Genomic DNA, 25,214 nt, shown 5'->3' with positions numbered 1-25,214 from the left:
GTTGATTCTGTTGGTTCCAAGCTAAGCATGGAAACATAGCCTATATTCCAAAGCAATTATCTATTTACTGTTGTATTTTAAGGAAATAGCCTCATTCTCTCTACAGCTTGAGTAATACTGTTTGTAAGCTACAAACGAGCAAGTGTTCAATTTAAATTTCCATTGAGGAAACATGAATTGAGTGTTTTAGCATATCAGCACTATATGCTGTCAGATTGTAAACCAGTAAAAGTTTTGGATTATTAAAGTACTGTATTCTTCTTCTGGTTTTGGAGGTTGGCTTGTTTGTTTGTTTTAAATAGTACACTGACTTGCTTAACGTTGACCCACGTGTTTATGTCAAACCATTACTTTTCCTTCTCCAGTAGGAAGTGAGTGACCAAATGGCACTTCTGGAAGTAAAGGGCTACTGATGCAGAACTCAATTTTCACACAGCAGGCAGCAGAAAGATGTGTAAGAGCCCGTAAAATGAGTGACAGCATATTGTCATGCCTGTTCAATCCATACAAGCAAGTAAGGAAGAAATGGGGTGGGATGTTAAGCTGCTTTGTGCAACGTTATTTCAGCCACATTTGGCAAGGGGAAGGTGTAGAGGTAAAGACAAATTATGATGCCTTTTTTGGACGCAGTGCGTAAGAGTCTTCCATCCGTCTCAGCTGAGTGTGCAGTGTCTCACCTATAGAAACATGCGTGGGTTGAGCTCATCTCCTCTTCAATGTCAAAGAAACAGGAGCCAGGTCTAATACGGGTGTGATCTGTAACCATGGAACTGAGGGAGAACTTGTATTTAAACTAGACGTCGGTAGAGCAAGGTGACCTGTAACAGGAATGGAAAGACGGCATAACTATGAAGTAATACTGTGTGTGGCTAGGCAGCTGGTAGGGTGAGTGTGTACACAGAGCGTACCCATCATTTATTTTTTGTTTCCCTGCTGGCCTTTGCCCCCTGCCTGCCCTCTTCCAGACTGCTCTGGGCCTCGGGGCACAGACAGACCCCGTACGTGTAGCTGTGACCAAATCCTCCTTCACCGTTTTCTCACAACGCCACTCTCTGCGTTAATAATCGGACCCTCGGGGGGGTGGCAGTCACCGCCCGGCCGGCTGTCGCCCACGCGCGTTTATCACTGATGGCACCTCGGTAATGGCCGTGGGGCGCGGCCCCTTTAAGAGCAGCCTCTTCCTCCTCCTCCTTCCCGGGCTTAGCCGGCGGCGGCGCTGTGCGGCGCTCCGTAGTTACGTCATTGAGCGGCGCCGGTGGTGTGGCCGTGGGCGCGCGGCCGTTGTGCGGCGGCGGCGGGGCCGTCCTCTCGCCATGGCCGACATGGAGGACCTCTTCGGCAGCGACGCCGACTCGGAGGCTGAGCAGAAAGGTGCGGGGCGCCGCGCTCCCCCTCCCCTCCCCTCCCCTCCCCGCGGCGGCGCCCCGCAGGCGGGCTGGCGCGGGCCGCGCCGCCAGCCCTTGCCTCGTCCCCTCCCGCAGCCCTCAGCCGCGGGCAGGGAGGGGGCGGCGGGCGGGAAGGGAGCAGGCCTGCGGGAGATGGAGCGAAGCGGGCGGGCGGTGCTGACCCGTCGGCTAAGGGGTTAACGTACCTCCTGCTGGCGGCATTGCTGAGGCGGCGGGCGCTGCCCCGGGCCGCCTTTGCACACCGGCTTTTCGGGCCAAAAAGCAAAGAAAACCGCGTTCGTGTAGCTGTCCTCCACTTCAGAGCGCCTCACTGCAGTAAAGGTGTTCTCACTCCTGCAGTAGCGCCTGCCTTCCCACTTACGTGCTCTGAAAGAAAGAGCCTGGCCTCACAGCTGGGACTGCATGAAAAAGCAGTTTGTCGTGACTGTTCCCCGTCACCGCAGCCACGGAGAACTCCCGATCGGAAACAAAAGCAAAGCGTACTTCGGGAGTTGATAACGTTTAATCATACGCTTGCTTAGAGCTGTTTGGATTTGAGGTGGTGAAAACAAGGCGTGTTTCCTGTTTGCCCCTCGTTATCTGGAAAAGTTTTAGCTGTCATCACCATCTAAAGAAACATGATGGAACACCTGCCGATTTAAGTAATTTGTATATTTTTAAAACGCTTGTCTCAATTTCTGTAAATTACTTTTCAAGGCAGATGTTCCTTTTTTTTTCCTGCTTGAAACTGCGTTCAACAACCTCAGCATTCAAGGGTAGCTCCGTTGTAACAAACGTGTCAGGGTACATAAGACAGCTAACTTGGATTAAAAAAATGATGACAGTTTTAGATTTGTAGGATTTCATAAGCCATATGTATGTATTTACGTATTTTAAGGCCTCGCTATTTCAAATTTTACTTTCTTTACTTTTGGATAATTGCTTATTGTTTCTACAACTTTAGAATCTTGGACAATACCTTGTGTCTTTCATTGGCTGTGCCTTTATTAGTAGACATTTTATTTTATTATTCTAGGTGACTTTTATAGTTCTTTCTTACAGTTCTCTGTAAGTTCTCTCTCTTGGTTTTGGGTTTGTTTTTTTTTTGTTTTTGTTTTTGTTTTTTTTTTTTTTAAAAGCAATGCCGGTCACCTTATGTGCATCCTTGTAGGGACATTTTAATTCTTGAAAGGGTGATGTTTGTTTTGCAGATTCCGATTCTGGATCTGAATCTGATTCCGATCAGGAGAATGCTGGCTCTGGTAGTAATGCTTCTGGAAGTGACAGTGACCAGGATGATGACAGGGAGGCAGTAAAACCTAGTAATAAGGAGTTATTTGGAGACGATAGTGAGGATGAAGGGGCATCCCATCACACAGGGAGTGACAACCACTCTGAAAGATCCTACAATCGCTCTGAAGCTTCGGGACATTCTGAGCACGAAGATAATGATCAGTCAGATGTGGACCAGCACAGTGTTTCAGAAGCTGCTCATGATGATGAGGAGGATGATCGTGGGCATGGGTCAGATGAAGGCAGTCATCATTCAGAGGGAGATGGTTCTGAAAAAGCACATTCAGAGGATGAGAAGTGGGGCAAGGAGGACAAAAGCGATCAGTCAGACGATGAGGAGAGACAGCAGAACTCTGATGATGAGGAGAGACAGCAGAACTCTGACGATGAGGAGAAAGTGCAGAACTCTGATGAAGATGAAAGGCCACAGATGTCTGATGATGAGGAAAGACTCCAGAACTCAGACGAGGAGAAAATGCAGAACTCCGATGATGAGGAGAGGCCACAGGTCTCAGATGAGGAGAAGATGCAGAACTCAGATGATGATGAAAGGGCCCAGCATTCTGACGAGGAGAAGATGCAGAACTCTGACGATGATGAAAGGGCCCAGCACTCCGATGAGGAGGACCAAGAGCACAAATCTGGTAGGACTGTATACTGTGGTAATGATTTGCTTCTAGTTTGATCTCTCTTTATTGTTTCATTTATACTGGCCTGAAAAGATTCAGACTTCAATGTAAAGGCATTAATCACGTAGCTTTCAACCATAGTCAACTTCGTAATGTTTTTTTATGCACCACTTTTAAATGCCTTTTCATCTGACTCAACTTGTTAATACAAAGGAATTTTAAAATATGTGGAACAAAATTTTTAATTTGCTGAGAATAATTATGCTCCTTAGTAGAGTCTGCAAGGGGCAGTGATAGTGAAGATGAAGTTCTGCGAATGAAGCGAAAGAAACCAATTGCATCAGATTCAGAAGTGGACAGTGATACAGAAGGACAGAAAGGTAATGGTGGCGTTGTTTTGTGGGGTTTTGGTTCATTTAATCCTCATCTTAAGCGCAACAGTCATCTGCTACAGAACTTGATAAAATTGATAGCGCTTGCTATATGGTGTAACTATAGTGCCATGGAAGTAACAAAACAGCATAGCACAAATTCTGTGTGGGGAAGTACATGCTGTATTTCTGCTGATTATGTCTAGTTAGCTCTGTCAGTTTTTCATTTTCCTCCATGAGAGACAGAGCTTTTCTTTCACGAATGTTGTTTCACACATTTTTACGGAAAGATATTAAGAAATGGTGCCTGTAATCAGAGCAGCCCGGAGAAACTGTACTGTTTTTTGTGATGTTTAGCTGGCTGGGAAAGAGGTGTGGATTCTTCTGAGAAGTAAAACCTCCAAAATGCATAATGAAGTTGCCGTTTACATATATTTAAGTTGTTTACATGAGTAAAGGCTGATCTTATACTCTTGATTCTTCTGTGGCCATTTTTCAGCTAGATTCTCTTATTCGATAGACCCTTTCCAGGAAAACGCACCTTGAATCTTTAGCTTAAAAATACAAGGGAAGACTGGTTTTCAAGATAAGAGAATAATGTGTGCTTCATAAATGTGCAATTTTTAACCTTTGTAGCTAATTTTAAGTGGTAATAAAAGTGAAGGATGTGTTAATCTTTTTTTCTGTGAGTGTGCTTGCATGTAGGGGGGTGTGTGCACTTATATATGTATTTTAAAATAATAATTTTTCTGCTCAAGAGCATGCAGATGTCATGGATCTGTTCGGAGGTGCAGATGACATTTCCTCAGGGAGTGATGGAGAAGACAAGCCACCAACTCCAGGACAGCCCATTGTGAGTAGACTTGACTTTTTAAATAATTAACATGCCATTCCACTCTGAAATGCAGAACACTGATTGAATTTGATAATATTTTAGTAAAAAAAAGACTAACAGCATTAAGTAAGCATTACAGATCATTTTGACCTAGCTAAAATAATTATTAAAGTTTTATACATAGCAACATCAGATGGATTCATTTATCTGCCTTCCCCCATCCCTGCTCCACTTTTTGTACTTGAAAGAAATATACTGAGTAGTTTTGATTGTCATCAAGTAAAATACGAAGTCATAGCTGTGTTTGGTACCTCAGTACAGCTATTTGACAAATATTTTCACTTTGGGTCTTGATGATAACACATAAAAATATTTTTTTATCTGGGAAAAGTTGTCCCCCATTTACTCTCCAGTGCTTAGCTGAAAACTGTATGTCAGCTCCTTTGCTGTCTCCTTTATGTCTTTGTTCTCTTGAGTTTGCACTGGTATTTGAAATCACTTCAAGTGGCACATGAAAATGCTGAATTGGATTGCTTTCACTGAAAAGGTGCAAGCTCTTTTACCCAAAGCTTCCTGATCTCTCTCTGTGCGTATGGATGACTTTTCTTCAAGCAAAATGTAAGTGCTTATTAGAGCAACAGTAGTAGCCAGATAGACTTTTTTCACTTATGCTCCTATTCTCTTTTTTTTATTAGGATGAGAATGGACTGAGTCAAGAACAGCAGGAAGAAGAGCCTATTCCAGAGACTAGAATAGAGGTAGAAATACCAAAAGTAAACACAGACTTGGGTAATGACTTGTATTTTGTGAAGCTGCCCAACTTCCTTAGTGTGGAGCCCAGGTAATTGTACATTAAATACTTGATTTATACGGTTTTTTAGTATTTTCCTATATTGCTTTTGTTTTAGTAACACAATTAAATATGTTGGCTGTATTTAAAATGGTTGACATTAAGATGCACACTTTTGGTTGTGATCAGTCAATAGTAACATCTGTTGTTGTTATCTAATCAAGTGCTGAGTAATTTTCTTATGAGCTTGGGTTTCAGCTTGATTTAATAACTTTTCGTCTTTAAAAAACAAACAAAAATATGATTTAATTGAAAGCACATGCTATCAGTTGAATTTTAAACAGAGGTTCAGGCTCTCAGAGATGTAAACGCCAAATGCACAGGATCTTTATGTACTTTTGAGTGATAAAAACATCATTTTGAATTTTAGAATAAGCCCTTTTTTATTTGTGTGAGCTAAATGTACTATTTAACTACGAAGAGGCTGGTTACTCATTTTCATATTTACCTAGCCCAAGCTAATGAAATTTTCTGGAATTCATAAGGAGAAACAAAATAGATTATTAGAGCTGTTTGTGATGTTAGGTTTGGCCCTAAAGCCCGCTTTCGGCATGTCTAGTAAATTGCCGTTAAATCTGTCTCTTCGAGTGTTCTGTTAAGTAACTTTATTGCACTGTTTAATAGGTGTCTTGTTAGCTGGCAGTGTAGCATTGTTTGTGTTATACATTAGTTAAATCATTCTTCCTGGCTTTCATGCTATAGACTGTTTCAGCAGAGAACGGTTAAGAATATGGTTAGTGGCTGTAATAGTGAGAGAAGTCTTGAGGATCTTTGGGGGTCAGACAGGACTGAAAATAAAATTGTACAGTAGCAGAGTCTGTTTATCACTTCTTTCCCTTACAGCAGCCTGGAAACTATTAGGAAGGAGGCTAGGGAATGGCCTTCCCCCACTCACTCCCAACCCAGGCATCAGGTTTTTTGAAGGAAGAGAGGAAAGACAATCTCGTCTTCCTTTCCCTTTGGTTGGTTTTGAGATTCAAATTAAAAAATGACAAAGATTGTGCTCTTAGCAAATCCCTAATTCACCACAATTATAAGATGATAATTTTTCTTTTTATTTTCTCGGTATAATATTGTATATATTTTGTTCCAGACTTAACCCTGACCTCATCATCGTGATACTAAGGAAACAGTATGTTCTGAGGCAGACTTGCTTTCTTTAGGTAGAGCCATTTAGACGGTCTGAATGCTAAAGTGGCTGTAATTGATGGTAGTGAAGACACTTGGGTAGGCCTCCTGTGGTGTAGAATCAATGCAGTAAATTACATTACTGCAGAAATGGCTGTCTCACAGCTGCAGTGCCTACTGTTGTGTGCAGTGTATAATTTAAACCTTTCAAGCACCTGTTATTTTGCACAACTCTAGAATAATCTGGGTTCATTTTTAGAAGAATAAAGACTATTATATAATTTATTGCAGACCTTTTGATCCCCAGTATTATGAAGATGAATTTGAAGATGAGGAGATGCTTGATGAAGAGGGTAGAACTAGGTTAAAACTCAAGGTATAATGTTAATTTTCCTTTTTTCTTTTACACTTATCTAGCCACATTTCTTCAAAGTCTATTTTAGGTATTTTAGAATGGTGTTTTGAGTTATGGTTCAGATTATGAAACTGTGGAGCAGTTCAGTACTGAGGAAAGTTGATCCATTTCAGTAATTAAAAAAAAGCTTGACAGCTGCATTTCACCTGTAAAAGCAATACCTTTCACCTTCATTTTTTTGCATCATGCAGCAAATTATCTAGGCTTTCTAACTGTAATTCTTGACCTATACAGAGTATATTTTACCACAGTGTTCCTTACTATGAGTTAGAAAACGTGTTTTGCTTTTTTTTCCCACAGGTAGAAAACACAATACGATGGCGGATGCGACGAGATGAGGAAGGGAATGAGATCAGAGAAAGTAATGCACGGATAGTCAAATGGTCAGATGGAAGGTTAGTTTGGACTTTTTGCTATTGAAGGAATACAGTTGTTCTTACAGTGAAATGCCATGGCCTGCAAAATTGGAAGGGCAACAAACTTTGATGTCAGCTCTGCACAGCAGAAATTATTTTAGTCTCAGTGCTTTGAAAATTTCATGCTCTGCTTAGTTTGGATTGAAATATAATTATTAGCTATATATAAAAAGGAAACATCAAGGCTTTCTCCATTTATAAATGAGGCAAAAAATAGACTGTAGTGGCTCTATCAAGTAACTGATGTATGAATTCTTTTAAGCATGTCTCTCCACTTGGGCAATGAGGTCTTTGACGTGTACAAGGCGCCACTACAGGGAGATCACAACCATTTGTTTATCAGACAAGGGACAGGTCTACAAGGACAGGCTGTTTTCAAGACAAAGTTAACCTTCAGGTAAACATGCTATTCTATATCAAATGTTGATACTACTTTTGCAATTAAGTGTTGTAACTAGTATATAAAAATTAGAGATACCAGTTCGTAAATGTTCAGAGCTTAACTGTTTAATAAGAATGTGCTATTTTCCAAGGTCAGTATTTCAATAAGATTTGTCCTACATTAGGTGTCCCGGTTTGAAAGGTTAATATGCTATTCACTGTAATATGTAGGCTACATATATTTTTTTATATATATTTTAAGTACTCATCTGAATCAGAAAGAATATTAATATTCCCTGAAATTAACCTTTCTTCTGATGCACAGTTGCTATCAAGATGATGATTATGTCTTGGGATATTGATGTGAAATGTGAGGATGATTATTTAGGCTGGTAACGGACTGCAGATGGTTTGCTGAGAGAGGAATTAATGTGTGCAGTAGCTGTTACAATGCACATAAATAAATAAAAAAAGAAAAAGGAGGATGCTTTTACTTTTGTGCAGATGAATCGTTGAAACTTAAGTATTGTGGCCATACTGTTGTCCTTTAAAAATGGATACATTCCTTTAAGAAGTATTTAACCCGTAGCAATTTTTTAACAGGCCACACTCTACGGACAGTGCCACTCACAGGAAGATGACTCTGTCTCTGGCAGATAGATGTTCAAAGACCCAGAAAATTCGTATTTTGCCAATGGCAGGTCGCGATCCAGAGTCTCAGCGCACAGAAATGATTAAGGTATTGTGGCATGGAACTCTCTTATCTGTGGCTTTAATCTAAAAAATCACAACTGTAATATAGCTGAACATTTCTGAAAATTTTATGACTTTATGAAAAACAGAGTGTATTTTGGAGTTATGGGCAAGAGTTGTTAGCCATGGGTGGAGATTGCAAAAAAAATGAGAATATGTACAGTCTTCACACTGCTGTGAAATTATTTCAAAAGCTACAGTAGAATACAAGGTGCTCTTCAGTATTTTTTGTTCCCCAATCTTTATATATTGCTTCTTTCTTTGGACAGAAAGAAGAGGAGAGATTAAGAGCTTCCATTCGTAGAGAATCTCAGCAGCGAAGAATGCGGGAGAAGCAGCATCAGCGTGGTCTGAGTGCAAATTATTTAGAACCTGACCGCTATGATGAAGAGGATGAGGGAGATGATGCAATCAGTCTAGCAGCTATCAAAAACAGATACAAAGGTGGCATCAGAGGTAATAATAAACCTTACCAGCACGTAAGTAGGGCCTGTGTGATTCAGATAAATTAATTTCACAGGAGAGTCCTAGTAAGATTGTATTTTGCCAGTTCATTTGATACATAAGGAGATATGAATTCAGTTCATATCAGTTTATTTTGTTTACTCTGGGGTTAGATTCTGCTAGCTTTTTGTGGGACTAAATGTAAGAGAAATATTTTTAATATTCTCTCTTCCTCACTGATTTCAGGTAAAGATAAATATTTGTCTCTTCGTTTTTCTCTGTAGAGGAACGTGCTAGAATCTACTCTTCTGACAGTGATGAGGGCTCAGATGAAGATAAAACACAAAGACTACTCAAGGCAAAGAAACTTACTAGTGATGAGGTGAGAAAAGTATTTGGTTCTTAAGCTACTCATTTGCAGTCAGGAACATTTCCTGCACTAAATCTAGTTTTTAAAGCTGAGACTTGTAGTTTCGTTTATGCTGTGATGAATGTATTATTTGACTTGGCATGCTTTCTGTGGTAATTAATCACCAATTTCTTATACACTGCATTAGTTCATAGACCTGAGTGATTCCCAAAGGAGGTCACTGTTGTTATTGCTGATTTAAAGATTGGAAAAATTTGTGCAGAGTTATGTAAAATTACTTTACCAAAATTATGCAAGGAGTAAGAAGACTTAATACCGGAATCCTACTGTAGTGTTGTCTCCTAAGCTACGTGGTCCTCTACTCTTCATTATGGAAATAGCGGAAGCATTTTCACATAGTATTTCTGCTCTTTTTAAATAAAAGAGTGAAAAAAGTAAGTTAAAAAGAGGTAATGTCTGTTGCTAAATAACTGTTATCCATCACCCAAATATCATCCTAAACACTAGGCCATGATCAAGTTAACCTTTAGCTACAGCAGTAGTGCTGTTTCCTCTTCTAAAATTGTGTTTTATTGGTTTGTAATTTATCACTGCTGGGTACGAGTAAATGAATCTTTGTGTATATCGTGTCTTGAGGTTTAGTTCATTTCAAGTAATGTTACACTGCAGTGCTGTATCAGAAGCAGTGACACTTTTCAAAATTGACAGATACCATTTCTGAGATTAAAACTTAAGTATTGTCATCCAGTGGTAGAAGTGGAACCAGGAAGTATATGGACTCTGTCCTATTTCAGCTATACCTGTGTAGTCTTATTTTCCTGACCCTTGCTCCTCATTGTAAAATGATTCTGTGGCAAAGGGCCATAGGACATTTACTGTGTACCTTGGGAACCTGAAATAAGGGGGAGTTTTGGAATTCATGACAAAGGGCAATTGACACTGGCTCCCTGGCTTCCCACTGCCCTGTTCAAGAGGGAATTGGGTTGGGTCAAGTGTTTGGCCTACTTGGTTTTAGTAGCCCATTAGTTTGCTTTCTTTTAGACACCACCAGTTCTGTATTACTGTGCTCTTGCTGTTGATCAATATAGTGCAGCCGTAAGTTGCAGCTGTGCTTGCATTTCTCTCAAGCCAAGCATGGCTTAGGAGTGGTAGTTTGGGCACACCTGAGCTCTGCTGATAGTCACCTTCACTTATGTGGCAGAATAATAAATACAAACTAACTTAGCTTAATAGGTTCTTATTACTACCTTGTAGGGTATGAGAGATGTTTTTACACTGGCATGCTAGTTTGATTAATCTTCCTGTCCTGTTTTACTGGAAATTATATTTTATTTAAATGTTTATGCTTAGAATATCATGCAGAAGTTTAAAAAAACAAAGTTTGAGTAGGTCAGTGTAAGCTTATGGAATATTTCTTAATGCTTCACCATTTCCTTTAAGAGATTATTTTAAATGTTTAAATTATTTTAACTATTGCCCTAAGATTTCTTTCAGTTGATTTCCTACAGTCCTATCTAGTGTGCTACTCTAATAGCTGCTGAAGTAGCTAGAACCTTATTCTTGAATTTGAGAGGCTTCCGTAATAAAACATCCTTTTCTTCTTAAAAGAGTAATTTTGCAGCGTAGCTTGCTATGTGTCCTTCTAGTGAATGAATGCATGTCAGACTTCTGTAGTCACAGCTGCTGAAATTCCAAAGTTGTGTTTAAATGACCAATATATGACATAGTTTTCAGTATGACACACACCTCTATAATGTAAGAAATCTTAATTTTTGAAGGAGTAAGCTTGCTCTCATTTGCATTTCTATACTGTGCTTCCTGGAAACTTCTCGGGAGGCATGTCTTATTTCCGATCCTGTTGGATGTTTGCTACAGTCTGAATGCATGTTCTTGCTGCTGTGACACTACTCCTTTTATACTGTCAGCTGAGTATTTGCACTAATAGGCATTGTAATATGAAGCAGAAGTAAAAATTAGTTTTTCTTTTAAAGACGTAGATTCTGGCTTTTTATGATACATAGAGGAAAATTTAATATTTCAGAAAGTATGACGGTAACGCTGGAGACAGTCATAATGAGGCATATAGACAAAACTGTAATTTTGTGAGCTCTGTTAGTGTTTGTAAGTAGAAATTGAATTGTTTATTTATAGGACACTACTAGTTGTTAGTTTATGATATAGCAATGTCAGGACTTTGCAATTCCAGTCTCTCAGAAGAAAAGGTCTAGGCAACAGTTTTTCTCTGCTGCTTGAGGAATGATAGCCTCCATTTTAAAATTACATGACTTAAAGGTAATATTCCTATCAGGGCCACAGAGGGGTGCTACAGTAGTACGAAAAAAACCCAGTGATGCATAACTACTTACTTTCAGTCACCACGTAGGAAGTATGGTATTTGTAATATGTATCCGCATACGTGAAATACGGACTTCCTTGTACACAGACTTGCTTTCATGTGCTGTCAGTCAACAACACAGCACAAATCTTTGTCCTGAGAACAATTTGTTACCATTACTGAAAACGTCAGTCTAGTATTAATACACTTTATCACCACATGGCAAGTAGTTTTACTGTTACTGTAGTTAATGGGGATATTCTGCTAAACAGGAAGATGAATCATTTAACAATAGCCTAGATAGCTTCTTGCTCAGAACAAGTATTTTCTTGTAATCTATCTCTGAGATTCCCCACCCCTACTAATTTCTGTTTTCCACGCTTAAAATTCCTTCCTAACTGTGATTGTCACTGTACTAACTTCATATGTTAATATAGAATAAAATGCTTTGAACAAAAAATTATTCATTAGAGTTCTGAAACGCTAATAATTCATTAAAGTCCTGAAACTCAATCTTTGCTGCTTCTTAAAATCCAAGTAATATGTGCTGCTTTAAAAAAAACCAAAAAACTAAAAACCTCCCAAAAAACCAAAAACAAAACCAACAAATGGAAAAAGCGATGAGGTTATGTAGACCTGAGGGTATTTTTAAAGATATGCTTCTTTTTAAACAATAATTGAGTTACCACTTGTTCTTCGTGTCAAAATCGGTGGGTTTTGCATTAACAACTAGTGATTTGTAGTTTGATTAAACATTTTCGTAGCATTGTGATTTTAAATGTTGTTTGGAAGGATGATTTAAGCTGAACTGGTGTAAATGCACATGGAATAAAAACCTATTGACTCTATATTTAGGTGCTAAAAATTTGGCATCCAGCCTATAAAAGTCATTATGGTATTGCTTGCAAACAGGTAATTAACTCAATGATTTGAGTTCCTTTGACCAGCTCTTTGAAGCCTTCTGAACTATTATATTTCTTGGACTGTAAACTGTGGTGTTGATTCTCAGTACTAGTGGTCTCTCATCAGTCTTTATGCCAGAGAGCTGTTTAATTTTTTTTTTTTAAATTAACAAACAAAATGCCTACCCACTTACTGAATTTCTTCTTTGCTTCAGTAGCTCTAATTTAGGGTGTACAAGCGTCCATAGTCTGAAAACTTAGCAAAGCTACACAGGTTGCCTGAAGGGAAAGCTTCTGCACGTTGAAAAATTCACTACAAATTCTAGGAATTACCCATGCTCGTAAGACTTGCTGAGAATGATATTGTATATGCCATAAATCCAGTTTATGACATATATTACTTTCATGCCATAGTTCAGTTTGAAGCAGGTATGGTTGCGTGTCCACTGAGGTAAAGGGAGCTGCAGCTGTATTATGGACGCTCTCAGGTTGGGGTTTGAGACCAGTAGTAATGTTGACTGAACTTAAAGTACTGATGCATAAGAAGTCCTGCATCACAGTAGCACAAAGTGGAAAACCTAGAATTAATAATTTTGCTTTTCTTACGAGAAATACTTTAAGGTCTTTTTGTTGTTCTTCTGAGTTTTTGATTTTAGCTTGAAGTATGTTGGGGTTTATTTATTTTTGTCCTTTTTTGCCTTTAGGAAGGTGAACCTTCTGGAAAGAGAAAAGCAGAGGATGACGACAAAGCAAGTAAGAAGCATAAGAAATATGTGATCAGTGATGAAGAGGAAGAAGATGACGATTAAGGAAGCACAAAAGTTGATTTTTTTTTTTTTAATATATATATATTTATATATATATTGTACAGTTCTCTTACAGCAAAGATGTAAGTAACCATAATGGGGTTATTTTGATAAAGGAAAATTCCGTTGAAGTCTGTGTTTCTGGTGTGAATAAAGTTTTTTGACTTCCTTTTATTTTTTAAGATTTTCTCTTATTGCAGCTGTTGCACCAGGGATCATCACAGTGCCATTTTTTATCTTGCACAGTATATTTCAGTTTTGAGAATTGTAGTAACTGGTTATCCAAGTTAATTAATCAGTGATTTTTATGGAGTTCATTAGGAGAAAGCATTCTAATCTGTATAGAATGCTTAAATGATAAGTTTGCCTGACAAGGGTATGGCAATGTAGCTTACCATTTGTATGGCAGGGTTGGAAGAACATATGAGTGGTACGGTACAATTCTGTTTTTTTCCTAGGTATTCCTTATTTCCTGTTGACTGTGGACAGTACATTACTATGCTGGTATATTTTGATGACTGAAAATATTTCTTACCATATTTGAGTAAACTGTGAAGTTCCTGCAGTTAGAATAGTTAACTGATCACACAGGACGTTTACTTTTCATGCATTGAAGCCCAGAATGAAAATCTGCATCTTGCCTGAGCATTGTTAATAACAACAATAATAGGCACATGCTAGTGATGTAAATGTTGGAGTAAAAGCACTTACTTAAAAAAAACTAAGAAATTTCTGCCAGCAGAGATGAAAGTCTCCTTTAAAAGGTAAAATGAACCACAATGCAAAAATATATCCTAACAATAGTGTCTCATAATCTCATGTAATCCTTATGGTGCTCTTTTCTGTTGTTCCTGGTTGGTTTTATAAATAGGTTTGTTTTGCCGGGAAGTCACTGGAGGAGAATGTCCTGGACAGAACCATTGCTGCTTTTACACTATTTCTAAACACCTTATTTGATGATGCAATACCAGTTGTAAAGTGGGGAAAGGCTAGAAGAAATATCTGAACTTTTCCACGCTTTCTTTCCAAGATGAAATATCCCATATGTAGTTTCGTTGGTGAGAGAGCATTCAGATGTTATCTGTGTTGCTTTTTTAACTGAATTTTCGTACAGTCCTGCAGAGTTTGGATGCGACTTGAAAAAAGTAACAGAAAGAAAACAGAACTAGCTTAATGCCTCTTTAAACAAAACCATTTACTGATGCTGTGAAAAGTTTATTATGTGAATTTGTGTTACGGAAGATGAAATAAAGTAGCTGATAGTTACGTAAGAAGGACTGTTACCCATCTCTTTCCTGCCCAGCTGAATTCTGCTTTTTCATAAAACAGTAGAAGGGTGCAAGTGCCTCATAGTGAGCATTTTGCTCTCGTGACATTCCCTGGTTCTTTGAGGTATGGCTTTCAATCTAGACATCTTGCTTTTGTCATCTTTAATTAGGCTAGTAGTTTGTCTCTACCTCCATTTGTCCTGCCTGGAAGGTACAGGAAGCGTTCTAGCTGCAGTAGCACGGAGCTCTGCATGTGTTAATATATTCTGCTGAGCAGCTGACTGCAGTGTAGACATTTGCAAGTATGAAAACAAAGTGAAAAATTTCAACTCGGAAGTCTGAGTGCCTGAGAAACTGTTCTTTTTTTCTATAATTAAATTGTTATCTAAGAGTTCCCATGCCTCTTTAATGTGTGCTTAAAACCTTTCTCCATCTGCTGGAATTTTGATCCTGTAGTCCTCCTTGTTTAGACCTCTGCTGGGAGGCTGGTTCCTTACAAATGGAAAGCAGGTAACCTCATGTAACCTTCTCAGGAAGAAGCCAGCTGTATAGAAAGGGACTTCATTCTATATGGATGTAACATGCTGTATTTTCAGTAAAAGCCTGCCAGGTACCTCTTAAACAACAAATTTGGTGTATGGGAACACACCACCATTTCACTGGTGATGTGTTTGCTTTTATGTCAGTTTAATTCAAGTGTTGGCTATTTTCATTTTTACTACGCTCCTAAGAGCGAAAATGTTTTAATCACTTTCATAGGTTTGATGCTGGCTAAGCCTTTACTAAGTAAGCGGTCCATTTTATCTTCCAAAAATGAGGCTTTTTGTGGATTACAAAGATGAAAAGAAGTAATTTTTTACACTGTCTTCTTTTGTAAATTGCTCTTTTAAAGTCTTATTTAAATGTGTAATTTTATAAAGTGTTTTCTCAGCTTAAATTGGTTTAACAATCATCTTGTAATTAAAGTCACTTGAATGAACTTAGCCTTATCGACAGTATTTTTTTAGTTGTGAGTCGAATGTATATTTTTATTTAACTCGAAGACAGTTTTTGCTATCCCTTTTCCTAGCCTCCAAGTATGTGAGAATTACTTGGAATTTTTTCTTTTTACCCAACTTAAAAATATCAAGCTAAAGGAAAGAGAATGTAGATTGAACTGTGTTTACTCTTGTACTGGCTGGTCAGAATACTTTCTTCCAGAAAGGGCATGATTTGAACAACTTCCAACAAAGAAAAATTTCTTTGAAGAGCTGATATTAAGCTGTGTGAGTACTAGATTTTCTGGCTAGTGGCAGGATGTAGGATAAATTCTCTTGAAACAGTCACTGAAAGCTGTTCTTGGCTATATAGTTTTGTTGTTTCAAGTATATCCTTCAACTGTATCCTGGTTTCCAGTTGTTGATCTGGAGTTTTCTTTCTAGTACCTGGTAGCATTTTCCACCAGCCATTTTTCTCCATCCTAGCCATGCAACTTGGCATGGATTTCGTGTTGCAGCACACCTGATGGATCGGGGAGTACCCACTGAAAGGAGCAGCTACTCATGCAGTCCTTTGCTCTTCCTAGCAGTAGGTTGGGCGATAACTAGCCCAGCTCAGGGAGTCAACTTGCTAAACTGTCAGGAAATTTCTTTCCTGCCAAGTTCTTGCGTTTTCTGCCAGGCATGCCTTCAGAACTGCCTTACTGGCCATGTAAGCATCAGAGCCAGCTCAGTAGGTTGGTGTGCTCATGACTTGGGGGACATCAGGGAAGGCTGATCTCTTTGTCAGAGGTAAAGATGGACTTGGCTTTCTTTTGAAAACTTACCCTGACCATACATAAAGAAGAGAATAGTTTTCTACTGGTGTAGCTGCCTGAATTGGCACATTGAAAAGTCAGCTGTGCCTTGAGGTGGTGCAAGGGGAAGCAGAGGTGGAGCAGGACAGATCCTGTATATGGCAGCAAGTTTTAGCTCAGCTCTGATACGAAGCTGCAGCCTGAGGAATGTGTTAAACATGAGACAGTGACTTTCCTATGAAGTCATGGGTATTTATTTCTCAGCCAGTAGACACGGGGGTCCTTGGTGTCAGCCCATTCTAGCAGAGTGCTTTTGTTTAACAGCATTAGGCTGCTAATCAAGCTTTCTGGATGTTGCTGAATGTATAGAGATTGTTACGTGGGAATGATTGAGAAGATGATTTCCTTCTGATAAATTTTTGCTATAAGAGGTCTTACACTTGCGAAACTTAGGCTATTCTAACGCTCAGGAACTTGCCTGTGGCTTGACTTGGAAGCGCTTCTTGGAGAGCAATGTGACTGATACCTACTGTTGCCTAGTGGTGCTCTTTGACTTGAGCTGGGGTTTTTTAATACTTGTCTGGACATGAAAGACTTGCAGAAAAGCTGCAAACTGGTATTGATTACTAGGTTGTATCTTTAATTGCTTTAAAACTCCTGGGCATTCTGAGGAATTATATAAGCTAAGTAGTTGAGAAAATAACATAAAATTAAGTAAATCTATGCTGAAATTATTCTCTGACACAAAAAAAAAAAAAGAAAAATCCTTTGGCAAGACTTTTGGTTTCTTGAGGGTTTTGGTGGTTGTTTTTAAAGGGTATTTTTATGCTTTAAAAGCCTATGAATCTTAGTTTACTGGGCTGATATTCGGAGGGAATCAGTTATTAAATTGGAAGCTTAACTTCAGAAAGTGTTTTTTGTTTTGGTCTGGGTTTTTTTTTCCATTAAGGCTTAGTCTTGAAGAAGTGAGAGGTGGTAGAGCCAGTTTACCAACAAATGTAACTTCACGTCTCTGGGTTATGTTGAAATTTTCTGGGAAGCAGTAGCATTCATGCAGTTATTGTTAGTTGTGGAATCATATCCATGTTGTATTCTTTATTTAGTGTAAATTAAAGATAAATCTTATAAAACAGTGGAAGTATTAACTAACATACCCTCCTTTTTTATATCCTATGACTGAGTCAGATTATATCTCATTTTATATTGTTTCATGCTTTTCCTGTTCCTTGCAAGATACCTCACTTCAGAATATAACTGTGGAAGTGAGGTGCTAATCTTAGCCTGGTAATCTGGCAGTTTTCTGAGTTTTTTTCTCATTGAGCGTAAAGATATATGATAAACATTCTGTACAGGACAGGTTCTTACAATAAAACTCATTATTGATCTTATGATAAATCCATTTTTGGAAAATCTACATGGATACTGAAGGAGCACTCTCATTTTCAATATGTAAAGGACATAAACTTTAGGGTTTTGGTAACAGCAGTACCAGCCCTTCCTTCAGGTGTTTACACTTGTATGTAGTGTTCATGTGCTTGGTTGCGGGGGTTATAATTTTGAGCTCTAGAATCCTGCTATAGCTGTTGGTCCAGTCTTGGTTCTGATCATGTTTAGAGCCTGCAGCTTTGAGGTTTGTTTACTGGTATAGAATAAGGTAACTGTATTTAAACTGTGTGAACTTGCTATCTCCTAGTCTTAGTTTTCAGCTTAAAATAAACTGCTACTTGGACTATGCTATATTTGTGAAGGGAGGAGTATATCCCAGAGAAGGTAAGGAAGGATCAAACCAAAGTGTTGTGGCTAAAAGATGGTTTGTTTGTTTGGTTGGTTTTTTTCCTTTTCTTGTTTTTCACTCTCAAAAGTAACTGGAAAAAGCTCAAATGCCAAAATCACAGTTGTGCAATTTAAAATTAACCCTGGGCAGCTTGCGCATTTCCAGATTCACACCTGATAATGTTAGAGGGTTTCTCCTTTCTTGCAAGCAAGTTAATCTGTGTTGTTTTAAGGGAAACTTAAGTTAGACTCTGAAAGGTATCTTTCCTTAAGTAAAGATAGATCTTTCACATTTTTCTTAAGAGGATACCTCATTTTGTATTAACATTAACACAACTTGAGTTATTAAGCCTTTTCCATACCCACCTTTCTACACTATGTATGTCAGATGAGTAATTTGTCTTTTGGATTGAATTTTCTGTGTTGTTTCTCTCAGTACAGGTTTTTCTGGTGATTAGGAAAGGCAATGAGAATATTCTTCCTTTGGAAAAAAATGCAAAATACCTATTGTCATTTTGAGAAGCATTGGTGATCATTTGCAGCTTCATGTCTGATGATGAAACAAGAGGCTTAAATAACAAGGACAGAAATGGCGGAGTGTTAGCTTACTGACTAAAAATGTTTATGTGTTATTCTTCCCAACGGTTCTGTGACTTGCCTTGGGATGTAGATGGTGTTCCTCTTTTCTTCTTGGGACTTAGACCAGTGCTTTACTGAACACAGTCTTAGTCTAATGTAAAAAGTTCATGGCTTCATAGAAGTGCAGATTTGGGCCCAAATGTGTTTGGATTCTTAAATCAGTCTTCTGAAAATGACCAGGACATGTTCCTATATGTTGGGACTAACTACATATAGATCAGCCTAGTGGGAGAACATAGGATATAGATCAAACTCTTGCGGTACCTACAGTAAAGACATTTAATCCCATAGCAACCTCCTGCCCTTTAAAAAGAGTTAAGTTGATGAAGGCCAAACTTTCAAATTACATTTTCAGGACAGTATGTAAGTTTTGTAACAGTCCAGCTACGTATAAATGGTCTAATATACCTAAGATGTACATTGCAGTGGTCTGTATGTAACAATGAATGGAAATCAATTTAGAGGGGAATAACCTTGAAGTCAGCAAGTTGACTTGACAGGCCTGTGGTTTTTAAGGAGAGTTGATGCTTTCAGAAGTGTTTGAGTTTATGATGAAGGATAGCCAACGCAAGATCAAGTATTGTAGAGGTAAAATGGTCAGCTTCCAGAATAAACAAACAGAATCCTTAACCTAGTGAACTATAGGCACTCGGTCTAGGATGTGAAAGCTGTCTTAAGGAAAAAAAATCTGTCTATTCATCTAATGAGGGTGTATAAAGCCTGTTATAGTCGCTGGTGAGTTTTTATGGTAGGTTTGTAAGATTCAAGAAACATGTTGTACAGTGAAAACACTAACTCAGCCTTGACCTGTCACTGTGTGACTAGGTGTTGCTATAAAAACAAAAGATTTATTTGTTTCAGGTAAGAGGGGGATCAGGTTCCCTTTTCTTTAGTTTTCTTTTAAGTTTTCTTTTTCTTAAGTAGGATGTGCAAATAAAGCATGCTTGGGGAGGAAAAGATGAAGTACCTTCAGTAGAAAATACAGGAATTTGTTACTAGCTGTTCTTTTCTCTAAAGTTACCAAGACAAATTGGTCTTCATTTCAGCACCCAATGAAGCGTGCAGTTACAGGACGTGCCTGGTCACTGTCAGTATTAATTTCAGGTCTGTACTGAAACTTTTCCAAGGATTTAACAGAATGAGCAGGCAAGCAGCAATACAGCTGCCATGTGGGCAGGTTTTGAATAGGGTCCATAAGAGGCCAGAGCGAGGAATGCAGCATTATACAGGTAGTGAGTTCTGGCGGCCAGTCGGTTTCTATGCGTGTTTTTAACCTTCAGTTTAGGAAAGACAAGACCCGCAGGGCACAGCCTTAAAATGTTGCTATCCAGATGAGTCAAAGTATTCCAATATGGCATTATGTCTTCAGCTAAACTCAAGAGCACTTTCTTCTCCTGCAGCCATGCTTAGTCATGGCTAGTGGGATATACATAGAGAATAGATTTTTGTCTTGACAGCCAACTGACTTGATCTGGCTGCTCTTACTCTATGGATGTGTTGGATAGGATGTTGCTGTAAATAAAAAAAATTGATGGGTATTAAAATATCCATGTCTGAGTTTAAATATACTTAATTGCAATGGGATGAAAAAATTACAGGATAGGGGAATGAATATTCAAGGATAGCAGGAGTCGTCCTATATCGGCTGAATAAGATCCAGAGTTTTCTGCAGCTCTAACTGCCCCTGTTCTTATCACAGCAGTAACATCTGTGCATCTATTTAGGTTATTTATGGTGCTTGTCTGGTTGATAATTAGGTTTGTGTCTGCAGCAACCATTTAGGTAATGTTTTCCCAGGATCTCCACTGGCAGTGGTTTTCTGCTTTTGGATAGTGTGAGGTAGAAGGCTCCTTCAGAAGGGTCCCTTCCTGCCCTTCCAGTGATGTCTGTGGTTTGATGCCGTGAACAGTCAGCTCAGTCCACTGAGCAGTATTTTCCCTTCATCTAAGTGGACTGCATTTTCCTTTGGAAGCAGTTCATTCACAATTGCCTTTGGTGGAGGCTTTTCTATTGTGAGCTGAATGATACTGCTATTTTCATAGTAGTGACAGAGCACAAAGAATTAAGAGCAAAGACTTGGAAGTTTCATATCTAAGCTACTTGTTAAGGACCTTGTCAACAATGAGCTCTGGGAGGCTCTTCAGAACTGTTAATTGCCGTAATTGCAGGTATGGTTAGGCATATAGCTGTGTGCTGAGTTGTAAGATGCATCAGTGCATCATTTTAGATTCACTGCATTAATTGTAAATAATATCAGCATGGACTTTGTCTGCTTAAACAACTGGCATTTTGATAGTATCTTTAAATACTTTCTTTCTTCTTCAGACAACCGTGTTTAGAAAAATTGATTACTAAAGAATATTGATGGGCTTTTCTTTGCTAAGAAGGAGGTGCTGTGCTCTGTTGATGTGTTCCCTTTGTTGATAGTATGTATGGCTGTGGGAGAACCTTCCTGTATCAGTAAGTGAGTCAAAATTTGTATGAGGGGTAGATAAGAGGGGATTGGTGTTTTATGAATACCATTCCCAGGTTTTTTCATACACATTCATATATATGAATGTATATTTTTCATGTAATTCTAATGTCTCTGGACATGGTCAAAAACTGTCTTTATATCTACAGATGAAAATGCTTTCTGAACAGGATTGCAAAGTGACCACACTTAAATTGAGAACATTTCACTAATCTATGGATATGTTACCCTTTTACAAATCCTGTTTGATCTCTTGGAACTAAACAGGATTACTCTGGCTCTCAGACTTTCTCAAACACTAAATCTGGAGTAGCTGCTGGCATGTAGCAGGCAGCACCATGTATGTGGTTGCCCGTCTTAGGATGTAGTCCTTCCATAGCACAACATTACTAGATGCTGGGGAAAACTAAATCTGTGAATGCTGCACTGCCAGTTTGAAGACTTGAGTCATTTTGTAATTTGGCACTTTACTGGACTTCAGGGCTCTCATTTTCCTTAGTTATTTACTACTGCTGCTCCTGTATTTTTAAATTTTAGGACAACTTTCCCTTCAGTTAGCCAGCGAAGGTTTTGAGTAAGCGCTTTTTCAAGTCATTTAAATGTCCTTAATACATGTAACAATGACATTTGTTAAACACAATTCTGAATTTACATCATGTGAATTATATAAATGTGTAATGCATTGTGATTGCAATATGTTCATTAGAAATACACCTCTGCATAAGTCACATAGCTGTGTAGAGCAGTGTTTTTAACTCTGATTTCTGTCTTTGAACTTATTTTCAAGGGTTCCACACCATTAAGAAGAAAAGCTGGCCGGTTGTGAATAGGCTTATATTGGATATGCAGAAGAGCTAATACTACTATTAAGAATTGAGGCTGCAGATTGGAAAAGGTTGAGAGCTGCTGACCTGGACACTAGGGACAGTTCGTAGTTTTGTATGTAGTACTGGATATGACAGTAGTTTGCATCTGAAATACACTTGGCTGCACAGAAAGAACAATTCCCAGATAAGCTGGAAGGAAGCTTTTTTAAGGGAAGAAATTATTTTGAGGCATGTTTGATAAACTCCTTTTGTGCCCCCTTTTTTTTTTGCCTTCCTTTCACAATGTCTTATTAAATCTCTTCAGACCTTCGTAAGCCAAACAGGTTTTTGTTGTTACACAACATCATTCAAGGTGCGCTGGCAGATCAGCTAGTATTGCCAGGGAGCTAGAAATGAGAGCTCAAGCTTTTTGACACAGCTAAGAAAATAAGGTGTCACGTTTGAGTTGGGGATCTCTGGGAGTAGCTTAAGACAGATGCATTGCGTGCTGCGGGGCTGAACTTTGAGCAAACACGTGTTTTTTGCAGCAGACTGTGATTGTAGAATTTAAAAAGAATATACAGCTCTCAAAAGTTATTGGACATTTTAGGTAAATTAGCTTTTCGAAGGCCTTTGATCTTGAAGGGTTCCTGCTTTTGTGTTTCTTAAATCAGGTTGTATAGGTGTTTCAAAAACCTGAAAAGCTTTAAAATTGAAGGAAGTGTGAAATAGATGGAATAGATGGGAAAAAAATCTGTTGTTTTGGAAGCAGAGAAATGGCAGAACTCTTAGCAGGTGTGTAATCTAGCAGAGGAGCTTTGTTGGATGAAGCTGTGGCCGTCTGAATCTGCAGTGCTTGCAGCCACTTTGCCTGTCCACGCGAAGCCACCTCCCCTGGGGCAGAGCCGTGCAGGACCACGCAAAGGCAAATGTACAGAAGGTGTGTGGGGGAACGAAGGCACAAGTCACAGCCATTTGTAGCATATATTATACTTGGCCTTGTCCACAGGGGTTTGTTGCAGCTGAGTTTGAGAGAGGCAGAACGTTATTTCTTGCTCTTTGGAAAGTGTAATTAATGAAGAGTGGGCTCACAAATAAAAAAAAATCCCAAGCATGCCCTGTCTTTCTATAAACACACGCTAATTACTCAGAAGTACACAAGTTGTCTGCCAGAAGGATGTGTTTTTCAGGACGTGAGTGCAGATGGTTCTTTCTAAACCATATAAATATATGTATTTCAAATCTGGTAACAAAGATGACTGTAAAATAAACTGAAAACCCCAAACTTGCATAAAAAAACATTTAGAACACATACCAATGCAATTTAGGCTGAAAAATTATTTGGATTCAACAATGAAAGTACGTGATACTTCACATATATACACACACACGGATTCTGTGCCTTTGCAACCCACCGATTCGACCAAGCTGTGCATCTCTACGTGTGCAGCGTGCTGGGGTGCAAAGCAGACTAACGCAAACGGAGCCTTCTGCTTGTGCAGCAGGGCTCCCTGTGCCCCGCTGTCCCGTGCAGGCTTGCCACATGCGTGTCTTCCCCTATTAGTCATTTGTTTATCGTTCCATCTCAGTGGCTGAGCTTTCGCGGTGTGTTTCTTCTCTTGCAAGACAGGGCTGTACTTTTCTACGTATGAAATGTTTGGCTGTTGCATAAGTTACAGTCTGTTAAGTGTTTTTCAGACGAGGTGCAGTTTTACTGTGGTCCAAGATAGTCAATTTATGGGAAGGATCCTTGTGAGTGTGTGGAGGCTGTTGGGGGTTTGAGCATGAAGTCTCCCTCTGAGGCTTGGGTTGTGAGATTAGGGCCATGGTGTGGCATGGCAGGGGAGGACCAGCTGGAGAGCCTGGTGTTAGATGGATGGGAGCATAGCTTACAAATCCTGTAAAGAGTTTACTTAAATGTTTAGAAAGCAGGAAGTGTTTGCTAAGGTGTATAGAGTAGCAAATATCTAAAGCCAAACTTCTGCAATACAGAATACAGAGTGCTTTGGTTCTTGGGTTGCTCAGCATGAAACACCAGTGGTTTTAGGTTCATAGAAAAATAGGCTTGGACATGGACCTTTGAGAGGTTATCTAGCCCGCCTCCATGCTCTGAGACAGGATAACTTGATGTAAGCCTTCCTGGCAGATTTTAACCTGTAAATTCCCAGTGATGATTGTGCTGCTTAGCTGTCTCCAATTTTCTGAAGGTTTTCTGAGTCTTGGCTCACCTTTTGCTACAGCTTTAGTCAGTACATTTTCTACTCTTAGTAGGCAAGGACAAGGTGCAGTTTTCTTAGCTACTTTTTGAGCGTTTTTCTAAATGTAATGGGGGGTGTCGCATTCAGTTGTGGACCACTGAGCTCTTGCCAGCTCCCGTTTGCTTGGACTTCTGGATTATTTTGGCTTCTGGAAAAAAAAGGTCTTAAGGCCTTACAACTTCAAGGTCTGTTGTCTGTCTGTATGTGGGGAGTCCATCCTGTGAAGATGAAGCAAGGCTGCACACTGCATGAGGTCATTTGGAGGTGGAGGCTGATAAATCTTTGCGCTTTGGTGTGACCCTTGATAATGCATTGGCAGAGCTTTTCTGTGAAAAGCTTAGATTGCTGCTTTGGGCCGGCTGTAACTAGTCCCTGTCGCCGTTCATCAGTGTTAGAGTTTCAGAAGGGCACAGGGCAGATTAGGAGAGAGCAGCACATGAAATTCTTGTCTTTGGGCAGCTTTTTGGTTCTTGTGACCGGTTTCCATAGCAGGAAAATACGCAGCTTTGGTTAAACCTGTTATGTGTGACTTTGTTGTTGTGCTCTAAAATGGCTCCTGTATTTAACAGCAGTGCTGAGCAGTGTAAAATCTGCTGTTGCCAGATAGCGAGTGGGTGTTGTGCCAGTGTGTTTGTGCAGATAGGAACTGCTCCGGCAGCTGAAGGGCAGCTGGCAGCTTTCCTGCCTCGTCATGTGCACTGGCGCGCTCTCCGCTGCCCGGTGAACTGATTCACCGCACCAAAATAATTTGCTGGTCTGGGGCATTCTTGTGAACCCTCCTGGCATCTCAGCATGATCAAGGGTAGAAAATGAGATTGCCTTCTGCACGCAGCTGGTAGTTGGGAGTGTGTATCGTTAGTACTGAATATGAAGGGAATTCGTATTTTGAGCTGAAGATCCCAGCATATGC

The 25,214-nt window shown here is 39.3% G+C and overlaps 1 protein-coding gene across 3 annotated transcripts; it reads left to right on the top strand.

Moving 5' to 3' along the window:
• The first annotated feature begins 1,244 nt into the window (after positions 1-1,244).
• On the top strand, positions 1,245-13,487 carry LEO1 (LEO1 component of Paf1/RNA polymerase II complex). 3 transcript variants are annotated; one of them, XM_075506036.1, is made up of 12 exons: positions 1,245-1,371; positions 2,597-3,322; positions 3,583-3,687; positions 4,437-4,531; positions 5,209-5,354; positions 6,783-6,867; positions 7,207-7,301; positions 7,585-7,719; positions 8,307-8,442; positions 8,726-8,912; positions 9,185-9,282; positions 13,216-13,487. In XM_075506036.1, exons 1-12 carry the CDS (start codon positions 1,314-1,316, stop codon positions 13,282-13,284), a joined length of 1,935 nt encoding a protein of 644 aa, XP_075362151.1. In that variant the 5' UTR covers positions 1,245-1,313; the 3' UTR covers positions 13,285-13,487. The 3 variants fall into 3 exon arrangements, with proteins under 3 accessions (XP_075362151.1, XP_075362150.1, XP_075362149.1); XM_075506035.1 differs by having other exon boundaries at positions 13,212-13,487; XM_075506034.1 differs by having other exon boundaries at positions 3,580-3,687; positions 13,212-13,487.
• The last annotated feature ends 11,727 nt before the right edge of the window (positions 13,488-25,214 follow it).

Source organism: Mycteria americana, chromosome 6, assembly GCF_035582795.1.
Source record: "Mycteria americana isolate JAX WOST 10 ecotype Jacksonville Zoo and Gardens chromosome 6, USCA_MyAme_1.0, whole genome shotgun sequence".
Taxonomy (NCBI): Eukaryota; Metazoa; Chordata; class Aves; order Ciconiiformes; family Ciconiidae; genus Mycteria; species Mycteria americana.
The sequence above is the reverse complement of the archived record's forward strand: the minus strand, read 5'-3'. Positions and strand labels throughout refer to the sequence as shown.

Bases quoted from the DNA above. Each gene is read 5' to 3' on its own strand.
- LEO1 (XM_075506034.1), top strand. From the start codon at position 1,314: ATGGCCGACATGGAGGACCTCTTCGGCAGCGACGCCGACTCGGAGGCT. The intron at 1,372-2,596 runs GTGCGGGGCGCC...TTTGTTTTGCAG, and splicing joins CTCGGAGGCTGAGCAGAAAG to ATTCCGATTCTGGATCTGAA. The intron at 8,913-9,184 runs GTAATAATAAAC...TTTTCTCTGTAG, and splicing joins ATACAAAGGTGGCATCAGAG to AGGAACGTGCTAGAATCTAC.